Consider the following 16,832-nt stretch of genomic DNA (forward strand, 5'->3'; position numbering starts at 1 on the left):
GTGCTGACATCCTACTGGTGATCTCCCTCCCTGAGCATCCCTTCCAGTAGGTGCACGGGTTTGGTTTGGTTTTGGGGACAAACAAAAGAGCCCTTAGGGAATGTGCATCATCCTTATATAAAATCTGATCTACTAAGCCTCAGAGTTGGCAGATTTCAGCTGTTTTTCTCAGCACCTGCTATGTAAGAATTGCTGGCTCCTGGCTGTATGGCTGCCTGGTGGGGGGGGATGCATCTCCCTTGGGACACAGAACCCATCCTGGGGGTCTGCGAGTGAGAAGGAGACCTTCCCCAAACAGGATCTGAGCTGGTTCAGTTCTGGATAAGTAAAGCATCTGGAGGAGACGCAGTTTTCCATCTACACTGGAAGGACATCCCTTTTCCCCCAAACATTCTAACATGATGGGTCTACAAAGGGGCACTTGGTGCACCCCAGTCTCACCAGCCTCAGCTGCTCTGGAGCATCACAGCAGCCTGCGCCCCAGCCCTGCTCTGGAGAACCTCAGCCAGCTCAGGGACCCCATGCCCTGCACTGCTCCCAAGCACCCCAGGTCTCCAGTGCCCCAGAGCATCCCACCTTCCTGTCCCCATCCCAGAGCACCCTGTCTCCCTCAGGCCTTGTGCCCCAGCCCCTCTCCACAGTACCCCGGACACCCCAGGTAGTCCATGGCATAGGCTGGCTCCAAAGTGCCCTGGCCCCACTCTGGGGCACCCCAAAACATCCCCCAGCACTTTGCACCCTGGTCCCACTTCAGAGCACCCCAGATCCCCCTGGGGACCCAGCACTCCAGCTAGTCCAGAGAGCTCTCCCGCACGTTCGCATGGCATCACGCTCGAGTGCCCCAACTTGTACCCCGCACCCCAGCTGCTCCGGAGCACCCCAACGCCCCGCGCCCCGTTCCGGGGATCGGTACGGGAGCCTCCCCAGCACCCCCGCACCCCGTGCCCGACCCCACGCCGCGGCACGTTCCCCCGCACCCGCGTCCCGCTCCGCGGCGGCCGCGGCGCCGCCGGCTCCGTTACGAAACGCGGCCGGGGCGGGGCGGCGCAGCGCGGCGGCGGCCAATGGCGGCACCGGCAGCTCCGCCACCGGCGGCCCCCGCCGGTTCGGCTCGGGGGGGTCTTGCCCAGGCGGGACGGGACGTGCCGTGCCGGGAGCCGCAGCCCTGCGCCGGGCCGGGCGGGGATGATGGGCTGAGCCGGGCGGAGCGGAGCGGCTCAATGCGCGGGGACCCGGCGGTGGCCGGAGTGTGCGGGCACTGCCAGCCCTAGGGGCAGCTCCCCTCGTCGGCTGCAACTGCTGCCATGAGCCACGGCCCCCCCAGCCTGTCCTCCCCATGCCGGGGGGAAAGCCCCTCCCGGCAGCCACCCGGCCCCGGGAGCGGGGACTTGGACATGCTGCGCTGCCCCTCCTGCCTCCTCCTCCTCTGGAAGCCGGTGACCGTGTCCTGCGGTCACTCTTTCTGCAAGCCGTGCCTTGGGAGGGCCCTGCCCTCCCGCTGCCCCCTGTGCCAGGAGAGGTTGAAGCTGCTGGGCGTTGGGACGGCGAGGTGCAACGTGGTGCTCTGCGGCCTCCTGGAGAAATGCGTGGAGCGGGAGGTCCGGCTGGCCTGGCTGGTGGCACATGTCCGGGACCGTCTCACCCGTGGAGATGCAGAGGAAGCGCTGAGGATGGCTCAGAAGGGGGTCGAGCTGGGTGAGCACCACCGGGCCCAAGGGGTGAGGATGCTGGGTGCAAGGGGCCAGCCCTGCAGCTGAGATGGGGGTGTGTGGGCTGTGCTGCTGGGGAGGGGGGGGTACTAATGGAGGTTACTTTGTCCCAGCGCCCCAGTGCCCTCCGAGCCTGCACAGCCCAGAGCTGGGATAACTTGGAAACTGGAAATGTTAGAAAGGCTGGTGGGGATGGGGAGGAGGCATCCAGCTGCTGGGCATGTCTCCCGTGGCTGCAGGTGTCCTGGGATGATGTGAGGGGGTGGGTGGCTGGGCAAGCCCCGCTGCTCATCCCGGCTGCGAGGGCCATGGGCAGTGCTGGGCACATGGCCTGTGCCCCATCGGCCACATGCTTCTGGCATTAGCAAGGGGCTGGAGGGGAAAGAGCCGCAAACAGCCTCTTGCATCTTGCCACCCTGCAATATTTCAGAGTCGGAGGAAGAGACTTGCCCGGGGGTGGGCATTATGTAAAGTGGTTGGGACTTTTCCAGTCCTGGACAGATGCGACCTTGCCCTCAGAGCCTGGCGAGAACGCAGCCTTGGCCGGGCTCCTGCACCAGCCCCGCAGCACAGGGCAGGGTGCACAACCCGCTCTGGCAAAACATGTGTCTGCAGAGTCAGGATCAAGCTCAGGGGGGCTGATCTGCTTTAATGTGTGGCTGTAAGTGGATTTCCTGGAAAGTAATGCTTAAATAAAAGGGGTTATACAATGTGTCTGGAGCAGGGGGTTGGGACAGTGGAGGCAGAAGGTCCTTTCTCCAGCGGCGTTTCTATGACAGCAGTCAGCTCTCCTCCTGCAGCACAGACACTTATTCATCGCCTGCTGTGAGAAAAGTGCCAGAGGTTCAGGATACGCCTAGAACCAAAGAGCTGAGCGGGCTGGCCCATCCTGGTGTTGGCAGTAGAAAGCAGGTCCCTTTATGCAACTTCCCAAGGCATCAGTCGCATACCCTGCTCACCCGTCCTTTAATGCAAATGCATGTACACGGTTCCCTAGTACTGTTTTCCTTATTGCCAGGCTTTTGTCTGATTGGAGTATACGATTATCTATCTCTTTTCAAAAAGCCTCTGTGAGTATAAAGAGGAAAAGCTATAAGCTCTGTCCTCGGTCTTTCCTGCACGCTCCATTCCCCAAAGGACAGGGGAAGTCCAGCTTAGGGCAATGAACGAGGAAATTGCAATCCCAGGTGCAGCTCCCATAAACCTGCGCTTGCTGGTGCTGCTCAGGCTCAGCCATGTGGGTGATGCTTTCAGGATGTGTTTTCCAGCTCCTGCAGCCTGCAGACCACTTTCAGGGTGCACAACTTCTTACGGGTCTGCCTTCACTTTCAAACATAGCCACTAAGTGTTTTACCCATGACAACGTTTGGGATTTTTTTTTGTGGTTCAGCATCACATTGTGGGCCAGTTTGCAGTGCCCCATTTAGCCCAACCCACAGAGCAGCTCTCTTTGCTTGGCAGAAAATGAATTGTCAACTTCTTATCTTCTGTTTTTCTAAGTGAACAAAAGAAAAAAAAAAAGGCACTAGAACGCGTAACACAGGAGGCCTCTCAACATGCCTGGAGCCAGGAGGCTGGGGAGCACTATCAGTCACTCATCAGCCGCTGGGGCCACCAGCTGGCTTATGTCCCTGGTGTCTAATGATATCATAGATCAAAAATAGCTGCAGCAGAAGAGAAATGCAGAATTTGTAGCCCGATTTTACACATCTTGTTTTCACCAAATTGGTTGCTTTATTGCCAGGCTGTGCAAATGTTCAAATGGGTTTGCCCACATGGAAAATAAGCCTCTAGACTTTGTACCCATTTATCCATCTCTACCTGTTGCTAGGGGCTGGAATATTTCATCTCTGGGTGCAGGCTTGCAGGATGGGATATGGAACAGCAAGTTCCCACATTTACTGATTTGAGCTCTAAGGTTCCTAGTAACATTATAAAATAAGGTCCAAGGGAGCTGCAGGTTTGGCCTCAGAGCCAGCATCCTGTTGGTGATGCTCAGCACTGGGGGCAGGACACAGGGCTGGGTGCATGGACCCGTTGCCTTAGCTGGAAAGCCGGCAGCGCGGTGGATGTAGGTCGCCTCCGCGGCAAGCTGTGATATAACGGGGTGGGTCTGGGAATCATCCATGGTTCAAACCCACAAACATTACCACACCTGGTTACTCCATGAGCCTCACTGTGTGGGCTTTTGGGTGCTGTTCATTTGTGCTCCGTGACATCCCCCACCCCAATTCCCCTGCTGTCAATGCTGGTAGAAAGGAGAGTCTTTATGAGGTTTCTCTGAGGCAGGAGAGGGGAGGGTTCCACTGCCTGTTATTTAGGAGCAGGCAGGCACGTGTGGGGCACCCAGCACCGTGATGCTTGGGATGTCACGGCCAGCAGCATCTGAGGGAGCAGTGTCCCCCTCACCACTGAGATCCCAGCAGTGACATCTCGCTGACGAGGAACTGGATGCTCAGTTCCCTTCCTCCACTTTGGGAAATCTCAGCCTTTTCTCACACTTGAAAACCCTGGGTCTCGTCGTGGGGGCAGATTCTTGCAGCCTCCCTGGTTCCCCCTCTGCCTTGGGAAAGCGGTGGCAGTGAGGTGGGTCCAGGAGGCTCCCTGGTGATTTGGGATTGCAGGTCTCTGCAGCTGCAGGCTTGTTTGGTAACATGTTATTGTGGCTCTGCTGGATGAATCACATTGCAGAGCCTTCTGTGGCAACAGCCCCCTTAGGAAGTATGTGTATGGTACAGCCTTTTTGCTGCATCCCAAAAGGATGGATGAGAGCCCAGATCCCAGCGTGGCTGAGCCCCAAGGCAGTGGTGGAGCCCCTTGGCTGAGGCCGTTCAGGGGAAGATGGGGAAAAACAAAGAGAAGAGCCTCTAAGAGTTTCAAACTAGATATTTAGGGGAAATAGCTTCCCTGCAGAGACTTATGAGGCCAGTGACTCCTGCCCAAGAGAAGCACAGAATCTGGCTGTGCTCAGCACAAGGCAGCGGCACAGAGGCTATCCCACCGCAGTGGCATCTCCCTGGCCCCATCCAGCCCTACTGCCTTACCATGAACTCATCACATGAGTGACGGCATTTCTCTTTGCAGCCCCAGACGCCAGCTCCCTGCGGCTGTGCCGGGCAGAGGCATTCGCAGCACTGGGACAGCACCAGCAGGCGCTGGAGGACCTGGACGCTGTGTGCAGGGCTGAGCCTGGAGGGCATGAGGTGAGCAGAGGGGATGGCCCATCGACTGGCTGTGCTTGGAGCCAAATCTCACTCTATGGGAGCAGTTTCCCACTTTCCTGAATTCTCCTAGCCGCTGGATTCATCTTGCTCAGAAATACACTTGCCAAACCCATTAAGTTGCAAATCCAGGCTGCAAGCGCTGCGTTGCAGGAACAGGAGAGCTCCGGCATCGCATCCCTCCTTGCTCGCACGGAGCCGTGCTGGTGTGCGGGATGGCAGCTGGGAGCTCGGGGAAGTGTTGGCCAGAGACTGAGCTGCCATTAGCGAAATCAGCCCTGGAGCTTGCTTTCTGCTTTGCGAAGCACTCGTTGGCAAGAGTTTTTCAACTTCAAAGGCAGAAGCTCTTGACACCTTCTCTAGGTCTCTGTAGGGTTTGTTTGCTTGGCTTTTGCAACTGCTGCATTTTGGGAGAGTCCTGTTTTATGGGTACCTGGCTCTGGGTGGACCTGTCTTTTTTAGGCAGGTCTGAGCATGGGAGAAATGACATGTCTGGGTGCTTTGGCCTGGGATGGGTGCAGGCAGGAGGCTGCAGGGAGTTTCCCTTGGCGCTTGCATGGGAGCTGAAGGGACACGTACTCAGCTGGTCACTGTCTCATAGTCACTGCAGGTTTTTCTGCTTTGCAGGGCTTTTTCAGGAAAGGGAAGGTGCTTCTGGAGATGGGACAGAGAGCTGAAGCCCTGCTGGCGTGGGAACACTGCCTGACACTCAGTCCCCATTTCCACCCTGCTCGGAGAGAGATGGAGAAGGTGCGTGGGATGTACCATGGTGGGGATCCATGTCCTTGCATCACACAGGGAGATGCTTTTCTCCTCTGAAGGACTCGTGTCCATCACAATAGTGCTGCTCTGGACAGCACTGCGATCAAGTGAAGTCAGGTTGTGGTCTAAGAGCCTTCCCATCGCTCCGATGCAGGTTCACCCATGAAAAAAGCTCCCCTTCCTCAGTCCATATCTTCAAGTCTGAGGTTTTGCAGAATTTAGATGCCGACGTGGCATGAGGTGGGCTTCGAGGCAGCATCAGTAGTCACCCAAGGCAAAGCAGCCAGCTGAAGGCTGCCACTGGAGAGTCAATATCTTTTCTGTAGGTGATTTCACATCAGCCCTCACCTGTGTACCAAAATCACTCACAATGGTGGGGCCTCCAGCAGTGTCCTCAGCATGGAGAATTCATGCCATGAATGGACAGTTGCCCTCCAGGAGGGAAAGGGCAGGGGAATGGTGAACGACCTTGTGCCCTCCACAGCTCACTCCCTTCCTGCTCTTCGTGGGTGGTAGAGAACATGGGTCCCAGCCCTTAAAACACACCGTTTTGTTTGCTAGCTCATGCTGCTTTCTTCCTTACGTGCTGGTATTTGTTTGATAGAGAGCTCAGCCAGCGCTGAAACAGGTAACCCAAACGTGCCCCGCAGTGAGCAGGAGGCTGCTTGGGGGAAAGAGGGAGCCTGGCAGCCTACCCACCTCCTTGCTTCCTTCTCCCCGCACCACCTGAGCCCTGCTTTCTCCTTGCAGATCCTTGCAGAAGATGCTCCTCAGCCATGCACGGCTGCTGCACACTCGGGTGTTGCTCACTGGGGCTCGACTGGTCCCCAGGTGGATGGAGGGAGCCCTGTGCTCCCATTCTCCTCCCCACGAGCTCAGGTAAGAGAGCCTGCAAAGATCTGAGACTGCGGTGGGATTTACTGTTCCCATGGGACATCCCAAATTGGGGTTTTCCAATGAGGGGAAAGGAGGTGAGATAATGGGAGGCTGTGCAGGACCATAGCCACGTGCATGTGGTTGCGTGCTGGGAAGAGAGGGTGCAAGGAGTGGAGAGCAGGAGAGCAAAGACACTGTCAGAGCTGATGCTGTGGAGACTGGGGAAAGAGAGGACGCTCTTTCTGCCTCCATTCATTTCCTGGGTTTATTCTGCAATACTTCTGGTAAGATTTTAGACTCTCATTAGGTTTAAAACAACCAAGCCACACTATATTCAGAATAAAAAAAAAGAAGTCAGTTTTAATTTTTTTTTCATCCAAAAACGACATTTAAGAACAATTCAGACCATTAGCAGCTATTAAGGAAAGGTCATATTTTGCTCTTTGCTTTCTATAGATAAATTTGGAAGGTTTAGAGAGAGGAGGAAATCAGAGAAAAAGGGCTCAGATACACCCAAATATCAGGTGGTACATCTGGACAGAGTAAACTCACGTTTTAACCATGAGATGAGCCGGGATGTCTGTGAAGGCCACGCGCTCCTGCTGTCCCGCAGATGCCAGATGTTAATACACAGCAACACATCAGGAAACCTCCCGGTGCTGTTGGGCTTGGTGGGGTGGATGGGGCTCTGTATTCAAACAGAGAAGAGGTTTTGGTCTCAATTTTGTCTTTGCTGTGTCTAGGATCAGGAGGGAGAGCGGGCAGATGGCAGAGGGGATGCTGAGCATGGCCAGGGCATGGCCACCCTTTCCCAGCCGGGGCGACAGCAGGAACCGGAGACTTCAGCAGAGAGGCAGGACCGGTGGTTGGTAGGTGAGCGTCTACCAAAATCTCATCTCATGTGAAATACTTGATTACAATCCATTTTGGCACTGAAAACTTGGTTCTGGCATTGTGTGCCAGCTCAGGGAGCAGACGTCCCAGGGGCAGCTCTGGCCGGCACATTCGCTGACTCTCACGCCTGTGAGGAGCTGGTGAACTTACACCAAACCTTTGGGTCTAGCTTGGCGAAAAGTTCTTGCTAAAGCCAGACATCGCTTGCTCCCTGTGTGGAGCCAGGGAGAGGCTTCCTTTGGTTCCCATGGGTTTTAGATCAGAACTTCAATTCCCTTGTAAGGGACACAGTGTGTCATGTGTTGGGGGAAGTGACGCCTCCATTGACATTCATTTAATTAATCCCATGTATATGGGTTTCATAAAGCAGTGATGATGCCTTGTGGTAGGTCTCTAGAGACCTCCATCTGGGAGCTTCTTAGGCCACTTCACCTCTCAGTGCCTCAGTTTCCCTGCCTACAAAAGGGGGTAGGGAGATACCACCTTCCTCTACCAAGTACCATGAGACCCATGGATGGAAAAGCAATGGATGAACACAGGTGGGTTAATAGGGGGAGTTTATGTCACATTTTCTAGCAGTTTTGTTTTAACCTTCAAAGCACTTTGTGTAGCAATTAACTACTTACACCTCAGAACAAGAAAAGCAAAGATAAATTTTCAGCATTGAAATGGGGCATCTTCTCTTTCCTTCTCTTTTGCCACTAGATAACGAAGAGGAAACAGCAGCAGCAAAGGATACCCAGCCATCCCTTTGGGAGCTGCTGAGCATATCTGACTTGGAGTGCTCCCTCTGCATACGGTGAGTTCTCTGGTGGGAGAGCTTTTAGGATGAAGAGTTAGCACCTGCTGGGTTTTCTTTCCTGGTGTGGATCTTTCTTCACATCTTAATTGCACACTCAGTCCCCAGTAGTGCTGAAATGCAGGTTTTGGTAGAGATAAGAGAAGATAGGGGCATGCTCTGCCCTGCCAGGCTGTAAGAGCTCCGATCACCTTGTCTCAGGGCGCAGCATCGTTAGGTCTGTGTCACTTGGGCTATCCGTGTGGAGGTGGGGATGTTCAGCGGGGTCAAAGACTGAAGGCAGTGGTTGCCCTTTGTAACTGCAGGCTGGAACACGAAGGTGTTGCCCCAGGTAAATCCCATCTGTGATGGGGATATTGCAAATCCAGAGGGGAGCATTTCTGAGCTCTGTGCCTGCTGGAGGTGGAAAAGGGAACAGGGTCGAGCACATGTCTGTCTGCTGACTCAGGGCTGGGGAAGGGCTGGGTGCTGCCACAGGACATGCAGAAACCAGGCTGTTTTTTCCGGCGTGGCCCAGGACCTCGAGCAGCTGTGCAAGTGGCTGCTGGCAGAGGGCTGGACGTTGCACCGCTGGACGTGCAAGACGGTCAAGGTCTCTGTCACGGCAGCTTTTTCCAGGTCTGGGCATGGCATGGGGGAATGACAAAGGGGAGAGAGGTCAAGGCTGCATCTGATCTGAATTAGGTGAATTTAGGTCTCTTCTGAGAGCAGGGAAACATAGTATTCAGGAGGAGTCAGGGCTCTGTGCTGAGCAGGGCTTTCCCAACACCTTCATTTCATTTTTGATCCTGGAGCTACCTGTGAGCAGTCTGAGTGCTTGCCGCCGGCTCTGCTTTTGGAGCAGAGGAGAAGGAGGCACTTTCCTGTCACTGCTTTTTGGGTGTCTGGGGAACCGCAGCCCTGCCAGGACCAAGAAGTGCCATGTGTGTACTGATGGGCTCCACGGAGACCCCGCAGGGATGGGGAGCAGTGCTCAGGCCTGGGGCAGTTCTCATCTTACATCGCTGTGAAAGTCCAACAGTCTGAGCCCAGCCTTCTAATTAAAGGAATAAGCCAGTTAGGAACCTTTACATTTAATGAACAGGAGTGATGAACAAACCTTAGCCAATGCAGCTTTAGTGAAGGCAGGTTTCATAGGCATGGACTGCCAGGGCTTGGAAGACATGCTGTGAGATAACCTCCCATTGCATCACATTGTTGTCTTCAGTGCAGAAGGCTGGTGAAGGCAGGAGATTTCCCTTGAAATGGTGGGAAGGAACACAGGAAATGTCTTATTCCTGCTGGAAGCAAAATCTCTTGCTGTCAGCAAGGTGATTGAACGAAGATGCAGGTACAAGGCTGGGGATAGCCAGAAGCTGCATCCATGGCTTTGCCCACCCTGACCTGCTCAACCCTTGCAGCACCAGCCTGGGCCTCTGCAGGTCCCCGAGGGCTTTGTGCGACCCCTGCACCATGGGGCTGAGGCCAGCTGGGGTTTCCAAAGCAGGGTGCTGTGCCAGGCCTGGGGAACAGCAGCTTGAGGGTGCCCAGCCCTATGGACAGAGGCTCTGTGAAGTGTCTCTCAGCTGGGGTCACCTGCACTCCTTCCCCCATGTCGCTCTCTGTGGTCTGTTGACTTTGGTCCCTTTGCAGGATGTTCTTCGAGCCGGTGACAACGCCGTGCGGACACACCTTCTGCAAGGAGTGCCTCGAACGCTGCCTGGACCACCGGCCCAACTGTCCCCTCTGCAAACAGAGCCTGAGAGAGGTGAGGGCATGTGTCCCACGGGATGGAGCCAGGGGAGAGCCGGGCACTGTTGGCAGCGTGCCCCGAGCTGGGGTGGGAAGGAGCGATGCTCTGATGTTAGCAGCTCCCTGGCACGGCGGTGTCATCTCCACTCACGTGGGAATAGCCAGACAGTTGATAATTAAGATCAAGAGATTAATTTCCACAAGATGCCACAGTGATTTAGTGAGATTGTAAACAGGACTGAGAGGTAGAGAAGAGAGAGAAAGAAGGGGATGCTAATTACTTTTAAAAATGGAAATGGATGGAAAACCTGCTAGCCTGGAGATTTGATTTAATCTTTAATGAAAAGGGATTCGTATGAGACCGTGAGGGAAATTAGGTTGTCATACAAGGGCTGCATCACTGTCAGAGACAGGACGCTGTGTTGGACAGACCCTGGGTCTGAGCTGCATCTAGAGGTCTCAGTGGAGGTGACATCCCATCCTGTTAGATGGTTCAACATCCCTCAGTAGGTTTTATCCCTGACTTTCTCTGATCTAAAATTACCCTCAGGTCCAATAAAAGTGAGTGTGATTTAGAGCCTGTCAGGGCCTCAGGGCTCCCCCCCTGCTCTTCTCCAACCTATTTCTGGGTCTAATTTCTTTTAGTACCTAAAGGCTGGAAGCTACAGCCCCACCGTACTGCTGCAGGACATCATGCTGGCCACCTTCCCTGCACAGCTGGCCCAGCGCCGGGACCTGCACCGGGCTGAGATGGCAGAGCTCTCCAAGTAAGCAGGGACCTGCTCCGGTGTCTGTGCGTGCACGGGGGCTGGGAGGTGCTCCAAGGGGACTGTCCACGCCACATACCATTGCTCTGGCTTGGTTCTGCTCAAGTGATGGCCGTCCCATTTCTAGGACCATGTCACAGCAGTGCCGGGTGGGTGCAGACATCCCCCATGGGGTACCTGGAGATATGGCAGCATCTCTGCAAGGAGCTGTTTTGTGGGCAGAGTCTATCCTTGGGCTCTTGGTGAGCCAAGTGGAAGCTTTGGTGTTGCTCTCCACTGCAGCATTGCTTCCTGGGGTAAAGGACAGATCTGGTTTGGAGGATCAGCTGACGCGGTGCCCTTGGGATGGGATTTGCTCTGGGAGGTTTCATAGTGGTCTCTTCTCCTGTCCCTCAGCCTGACCAAGAACATCCCCATCTTTGTATGCACAATGTCCTTCCCTGGCATTGCCTGCCCTCTGCACGTCTTTGAACCTCGTTACCGCCTCATGATCCGGCGGTGCCAGGAGACCGGCACGAGGAGGTTCGGCATGTGTGTATATGAGAATGGGAAAAGGTGAGCTCCTGGGCAAGGTGTCAGTGGCTCTTAAATAAAAGTGTCTGGGAACAGCTTCTGGCTCAGGATGTTTCTGAGCTGCGTTGTTCCCTGGCTGTGACCTACAGCTCCTCTTAGTGAGCACTTGAAAATTGCTGTATTTCTCATACTTTGTCCTTAACAAGCTATGAGAGGACATTGGGTAAATGGGCTTTTGTTTGGTGCAGTGTGGCCATCCTTATGTTCCTGGTGGCACCTCCAGACCTCGGCTGGGCTCAATGTCCAGGCTCCTAATGCAAGTGCTCTCTTAAATACCTGTATTTACATGGCATATCTGCACTGTGCTACAGTCCTGTTCAAATGAAATGAGATAATTAACATTTTCTGGGCTTTGGGAGGATGTCTCTGCAAGGGATGGTATCTTCAGGACCACTAGACATCAGGGCAGTATAAGGACCAAAGTTATTTTGGTATATGGCAAATCCAAGGGAGTGCAGGCAGTGTGCTCGCTGTTCCCCACCCTCTTAGCAGCAAGTGGTAACTCAACAGTGTTGAGTGAATCTCTGAATTTGCTCCCTCCCAGCCAGCTTGTTCCTGGGCCTTTTCCTCCTTGGAGGTGGTGCCTTCAGGAGAAGCAGCTCTCCCACCACCCGTATCCCAGCTCAGCCCCTCTTCTCTCCCTGGCTCCCTCCAGTTTTGCTGACTATGGCTGCATGCTGGAGATCCGGCAGATCGAGCTGCTGGCGGACGGGAGGTCCTTGGTGGACACCATCGGCCGGCGACGGTTCCGGGTGCTCAGCCGCGGACACAGGGACGGCTACAACACTGCAGACATCGAGTACCTGGAGGACAAGAAGGTGAGGGGCAGGACCAGGACAAAAGCCCTCACTGGGGTGCGACAGAGCTTTGCCATGGACACCTTCTGCATCCCTCTTTCTTCCATGCAGGTGGCCGGGGAGGAGCTGCGGGAGCTGCAGAGCCTGCACGAAAGCACCTACTGCTTGGCTCAGCGGTTCTGTGAGCATGGAGATCTTGCCTCCAGGCACGTTTTGATGCAGCATGGACGGCTGCCGGAGAAGGAAGAGGACATCCAGGTAATGCCCCATGGGAAGGGATGCTCTGAATAGAGAGGGTATCAAGAGAACCCCTGAAGCAGCACTGTTCCTGCAGTAACTGCCCCGCTTGGCCACCCCCAAGAAGAGCATAACAAACCCTGTGTTTCACTCCCATTACCAGTTATGGCACCTCTCACTGAGGGAGATGGTAGGGCTTGTTTGTTAAAGCTGTTTAATGTTTCTTTACAGTTTTAAGCTGTTCTTGGAAACTGAGCACTGAGTTTTAAACGCTTTCCCAGAGTCTTTTCCTGAATGAGAACTGAGAAACTGAACTGTCTGGATTTGAAAACACTTGAGAAAAACAAACAAACAAATGGGCAAAGAAACAAACCCCACAGCTCAGCGAGTCTGTGGTCTCCTTTCTTCTTGTGTTCCTTTAAGACAGCTGTAGCTGGCCAGGGGAGAGAAGCTAAGAAGGCAGGACCCAGTTTGCGTATTAAATTGCTGTGACAAATTCAGATTCTGGAGAAAAAAAAATCCCCAAATTTAGCTTTCACTCTTTTAAGAAAGTGTTTCCTGTCTGGATCGTTACAAATATGCTCTTGCTGGCTTGTCCAAGGCTAAGGCTGTCCTGGGCAGCAGTCGCATCAACGCTGTGCTCAAAATTACAAAATGACTCCTCCTCCTTCAGCTGAATCGAGCATTTCCCTCTTAGTTTGGCTCAGGTTTTAAAAAAGCCAATTTACAAAAGCAGTGCCCAGCGGTCGTGCCTGCCTGGCCTGCACCTTGCCTTTTGAGTGATGATTTTCACGAAAAGCAATGCCTCAAACAAGGAAATGCACAAGATATTTCTTTGTGACTTTTGTATAGACTTTTCCTGGTTAAATCTATATCTGGAGATTCCCCGGGGAATGTTTGTCTGGAAATTAAATTAGTTTATCCAGCAATTTTGAGCCTGCACAGACATAAGCGCTGTTCAGAGGAATACCTTAGCCAAAGCTGGCATTGCCATCCTGACAAGAGCAAAAGTTTCCCATCAGCGATGCCGCCCGAAGGCCACGTGTTCCCCTTGTAGTTTCTGACGCGGCTATCTCTCGCTTTCTCCCCTCCAGGCTTTGCCCGATGGCCCGATGTGGTGCTGGTGGCTCATCTCCATCCTGCCCCTTGACCCGTCCTACCAGCTGAACCTCTTCTCCAGCACGTCCCTGCGTGCCCGCCTCACCCAGCTGCAGCGCATCCTCGCCGCCCTGCTGCAGCAGCCGCCCCCCGGCCACCCGCTGCTCGAGCACAACCCCCGGGGCCGCGTCTGAGCCCCCCGGCCCCCGGCCTCTCTGCAGGGGAGACCCCCTAACCCTTTGGGTTTCTCTGTGTGTTGCCTCATGGGTTTGCGTGTGGTTTGAACCTTCCCAAAAGTGGCTTCAGTGATGAGCTGGACACCCTCTGCCTGGCTCGGTGGGGCCGGTGCTGCACCGGCAGTGACACCACACCATCCGCACCATCTCCAGGAGCTGCTCGGTGACGTGGCTGTGCTGTGCTGTGCCACCAAAGGGGGGACTGGGATGGAAAACTGGGTTGTGTCTCAGGAACCAAAATTACTTGCTGAGCTGGTTCGGTGCTAAGGAGGATTCTCCTTAGGGCAGTGGACCAAGTGCCAATATTGCCTCTTCCTTTTTGAAGGACAACTTAGGGTTTTTGGTAGATGGTCCTGCTCTGTGCAGCAGATTTTCAGGCTTGGGAGTGGCGGCACTGGAAGGCAGAGAGGTCCTGGTGGCTTCCCCCAGCCTCAGGAGCTGATGACTGTGCCTCCACTTATGACTTTGACTTAATTTCTATTCCAGCAAGACGAAAGGTTAAATTAATCTGAAACTCATGGTCCTGCTCCTAACCACCTCCATGGCCACACAGCAAGGAGATGCTGCTCTCCAAGTGCTCCCAGGTCTGGACATCCCCTTTCCCACCGCTCTGCTTGGTGCTGTGCCATGTTTGCGGTGCCAAACTCGCCAGCCACTTCCCCGTGCTGGAGGCTGCCGGCCGCTTCCCTGGCTGCCGGCTCCGCTGCTGTGAAATGCTGTGGGAAGGGAGAGATTTGGCAGCATTGGTACTTTTCCTCACACCCAAAGGCTTCTGCTCCCGAGCCTGGCTGGGTTCAGGTTGCATGGTCAGATCTGGGGACTGGAAGGAGCTGATGGCGTGAGGGGGTTGAACCTGGAAGTGGTTTTGTGAGACTTTCTGCTCCTTGACTAGTGCAATTTTCCCGTGTTCAGTGTTTCTTGTGAACTTGCTGCATCCTCAGGAGAAAATCAGGATCTGAGCCAAGGTCAGATCCTTGCACTTGGGATGCAGAACAGTTCAGGATGCCCCCAAAAAGCACAGGATGAAGTCACAGGGAGCCAAACCTCAGGGGAGGAGGTAGGACTGGTGACTGAGGCTGTGAGCCCATGTCAGGGGAGCAAGTGCCTACCTGCAAGTGCCTGGCAGCTGCTTGTCTCTAGACACAGGGAAAAGAGCATCCCCCTGGACAGCCCAGGCTTTCCCCCGTGGAAATCCTGAACATTTTGATTTTTTTTGTCTCTCATCCATAATTTCAGTGGCTTTGGGTTAAACTTTAGGAGTGACATCCACTTAGCTGTTGGATTAACATTGCTTCCAGAATTTTATCCTTGCTTTTCCCAAAGGCTCTGCAACACATCTAGGGGCTCAGTGGGCTGTTGGGGGTGTGTGTGTGAGAGAAAAATCAGGCTGGGGCTACAATGCTCCTTCTTGCATGTGTTGCTGCCCTGGGCAGGGAGCTCTGGACACAGCTCTGGAGAGGTCCCTGCCCAGGGCCACCACCTTTCCCTGTCCTGCTCTCTCCAGGAGCGAGAGGTTTCAGTCCCTCCTCCCAGCAAAGTGCCTCCCTGGAGCAACAGTCAGGGGAGGCTGAGGGGTTGCTCCCAGGGACCAGAGTGAGCACAGGGTGGCTGGGGACAGCTCAAAGCTGGATTTGCTCCTCTGCCTTTGAGAAACATCCTCCCCCACTTTGCTGCTGTCTGTGGGGCACCATAACTCCCCCGAGGGGCTACGTCCCGGGGATGTCGGATTGGGGTGGGCAGGGGATGAAGGGATGCCTCGTGGTCCCAGGGTGGGTGTGTGCCGGTGGCGCTGAAATTTGGGAAGTGCCTTTCTTTGCCACAGGGTCAATGTGAGCTCTCTCAATGACACCCCCACCCCACTCCGAGGCCCTCACCTACACCCCAAGTTGCCCGTTCCCCAGGTGTGGGAGCTCCCTGGGCCACTACAGGTCCCTCCAGTGAGGGGGTGGCATGGGGGGGATACAGGGGAGAAATGTGGCTCTGCCCCATGGCCACACTGGGGGAGAGCTGGGGACCAGAGCAACAGCTGCCTGACTGCTTTGGGAAGGGACTCCCAAATCACCCCATTTGCTTGGAGCACCTTTGGGGATTGTATTAGTATCTGTGCTCTTTGAATTAAATTATCTTCTGGTCATTGAAATAAAGACCCTTTTGTTGTTGTTTTGTTGCTGGTGTTTAACTTTCAGCGGCTCATTGATGGAAGTACTTGGGTATGAGGAGGGAGAATGAGGACGTGTGAAGAGGTGGCACCCTGGCCTTCAGATAGCAAGTTAGATAGATGCAGTGAACATAGTCCAGCAAAAGTGGCAACAAGGGAAAAAAAAAATAAGGTGGTTTTACAAGCATGTGAAACAAGGCAGGAAGAATTAACTCCTGCCCATCATTGCAGCTAAAGGCTTTGGGGAAGGATGGGAACCAGGAGACTAGTATGGTAGAGATGCTGACCAGAGCAGGATAACCCTGGAGGGTGTCTGTCCCTGAGATGCTGTGGAGAACAACTGTCTCTGTCCCACCTTTGCAAGCATGGGCAGAAGACTGCGAGCCGGGAGCAGGTTTGCTTTTGACAGCTGACATTAGGGATGAGCAATGATCCAGGGAGACATGTGCGGGGTCTAAAATGAGAGAGTGTCCCTGGATGGAGAGGGGATGGTCTCCAACCCCAAGCACAGGGATGTCCTGCTGGGACAGCTCTTACCTCTCTCTTGCTCCCGCCTCACCTCTTTCTTCTCCCTCCCAAACGTGCCATCCAAAACCCAGGGCGGGAAGGGAACTTCCTCTGCGCATTTCTGGTTAGCACCATGCCTGGGAACCTGGAACAACGGTAGAAGAAAGCTAACGTGTGTCTGTGTCCACAGGTCTGCGGCTGGCACGGCATCCCTTTGCCATGTTCCCCTGCTCCCACTAGATGTCAGGAAGAGGCTGAGTGTGGGTGAGGAGGAAGGCACAGCAGAGAGATGTGCATCAGCTGCTGCCAGAGCCTTGGCCGTGGTTTTCTCACCCCCAGCCCCAAAAGCAGCCCCGCTCTCAGCGCTGGCCCTGCACAGCGAGTAGGGCTGGACTGCCCTGAGCTCTCCATCAGCACAGAAGTGAAGATAAAGACTGGTCCAGTGCACCACTTGAGATGACGTCCTC

The 16,832-nt window shown here is 54.6% G+C and overlaps 1 protein-coding gene across 1 annotated transcript; it reads left to right on the forward strand.

The window, feature by feature from the left end:
* Positions 1–1,141: 1,141 nt before the first annotated feature.
* On the forward strand, positions 1,142–15,792 carry LOC135993938 (LON peptidase N-terminal domain and RING finger protein 3-like). The gene is made up of 12 exons (XM_065644157.1): positions 1,142–1,695; positions 4,794–4,912; positions 5,558–5,680; positions 6,443–6,571; positions 7,312–7,441; positions 8,168–8,261; positions 9,894–10,008; positions 10,638–10,759; positions 11,156–11,314; positions 11,988–12,150; positions 12,241–12,387; positions 13,461–15,792. The coding sequence occupies exons 1-12, from the start codon at positions 1,305–1,307 to the stop codon at positions 13,656–13,658; spliced, it is 1,890 nt and encodes a 629-aa protein (XP_065500229.1). The 5' UTR covers positions 1,142–1,304; the 3' UTR covers positions 13,659–15,792.
* The last annotated feature ends 1,040 nt before the right edge of the window (positions 15,793–16,832 follow it).

The sequence above is a fragment of the Caloenas nicobarica genome, chromosome 13, assembly GCF_036013445.1.
Source record: "Caloenas nicobarica isolate bCalNic1 chromosome 13, bCalNic1.hap1, whole genome shotgun sequence".
Classification (NCBI taxonomy): Eukaryota; Metazoa; Chordata; class Aves; order Columbiformes; family Columbidae; genus Caloenas; species Caloenas nicobarica.

Excerpts from the sequence above, each read along its gene's own strand:
- LOC135993938 (XM_065644157.1), top strand. The coding sequence starts at position 1,305 with ATGAGCCACGGCCCCCCCAGCCTGTCCTCCCCATGCCGGGGGGAAAGC. Across the intron at positions 4,913-5,557 it reads CTGAGCCTGGAGGGCATGAG|GGCTTTTTCAGGAAAGGGAA; the intron begins GTGAGCAGAGGG and ends TCTGCTTTGCAG. Across the intron at positions 12,388-13,460 it reads AGAAGGAAGAGGACATCCAG|GCTTTGCCCGATGGCCCGAT; the intron begins GTAATGCCCCAT and ends TCTCCCCTCCAG.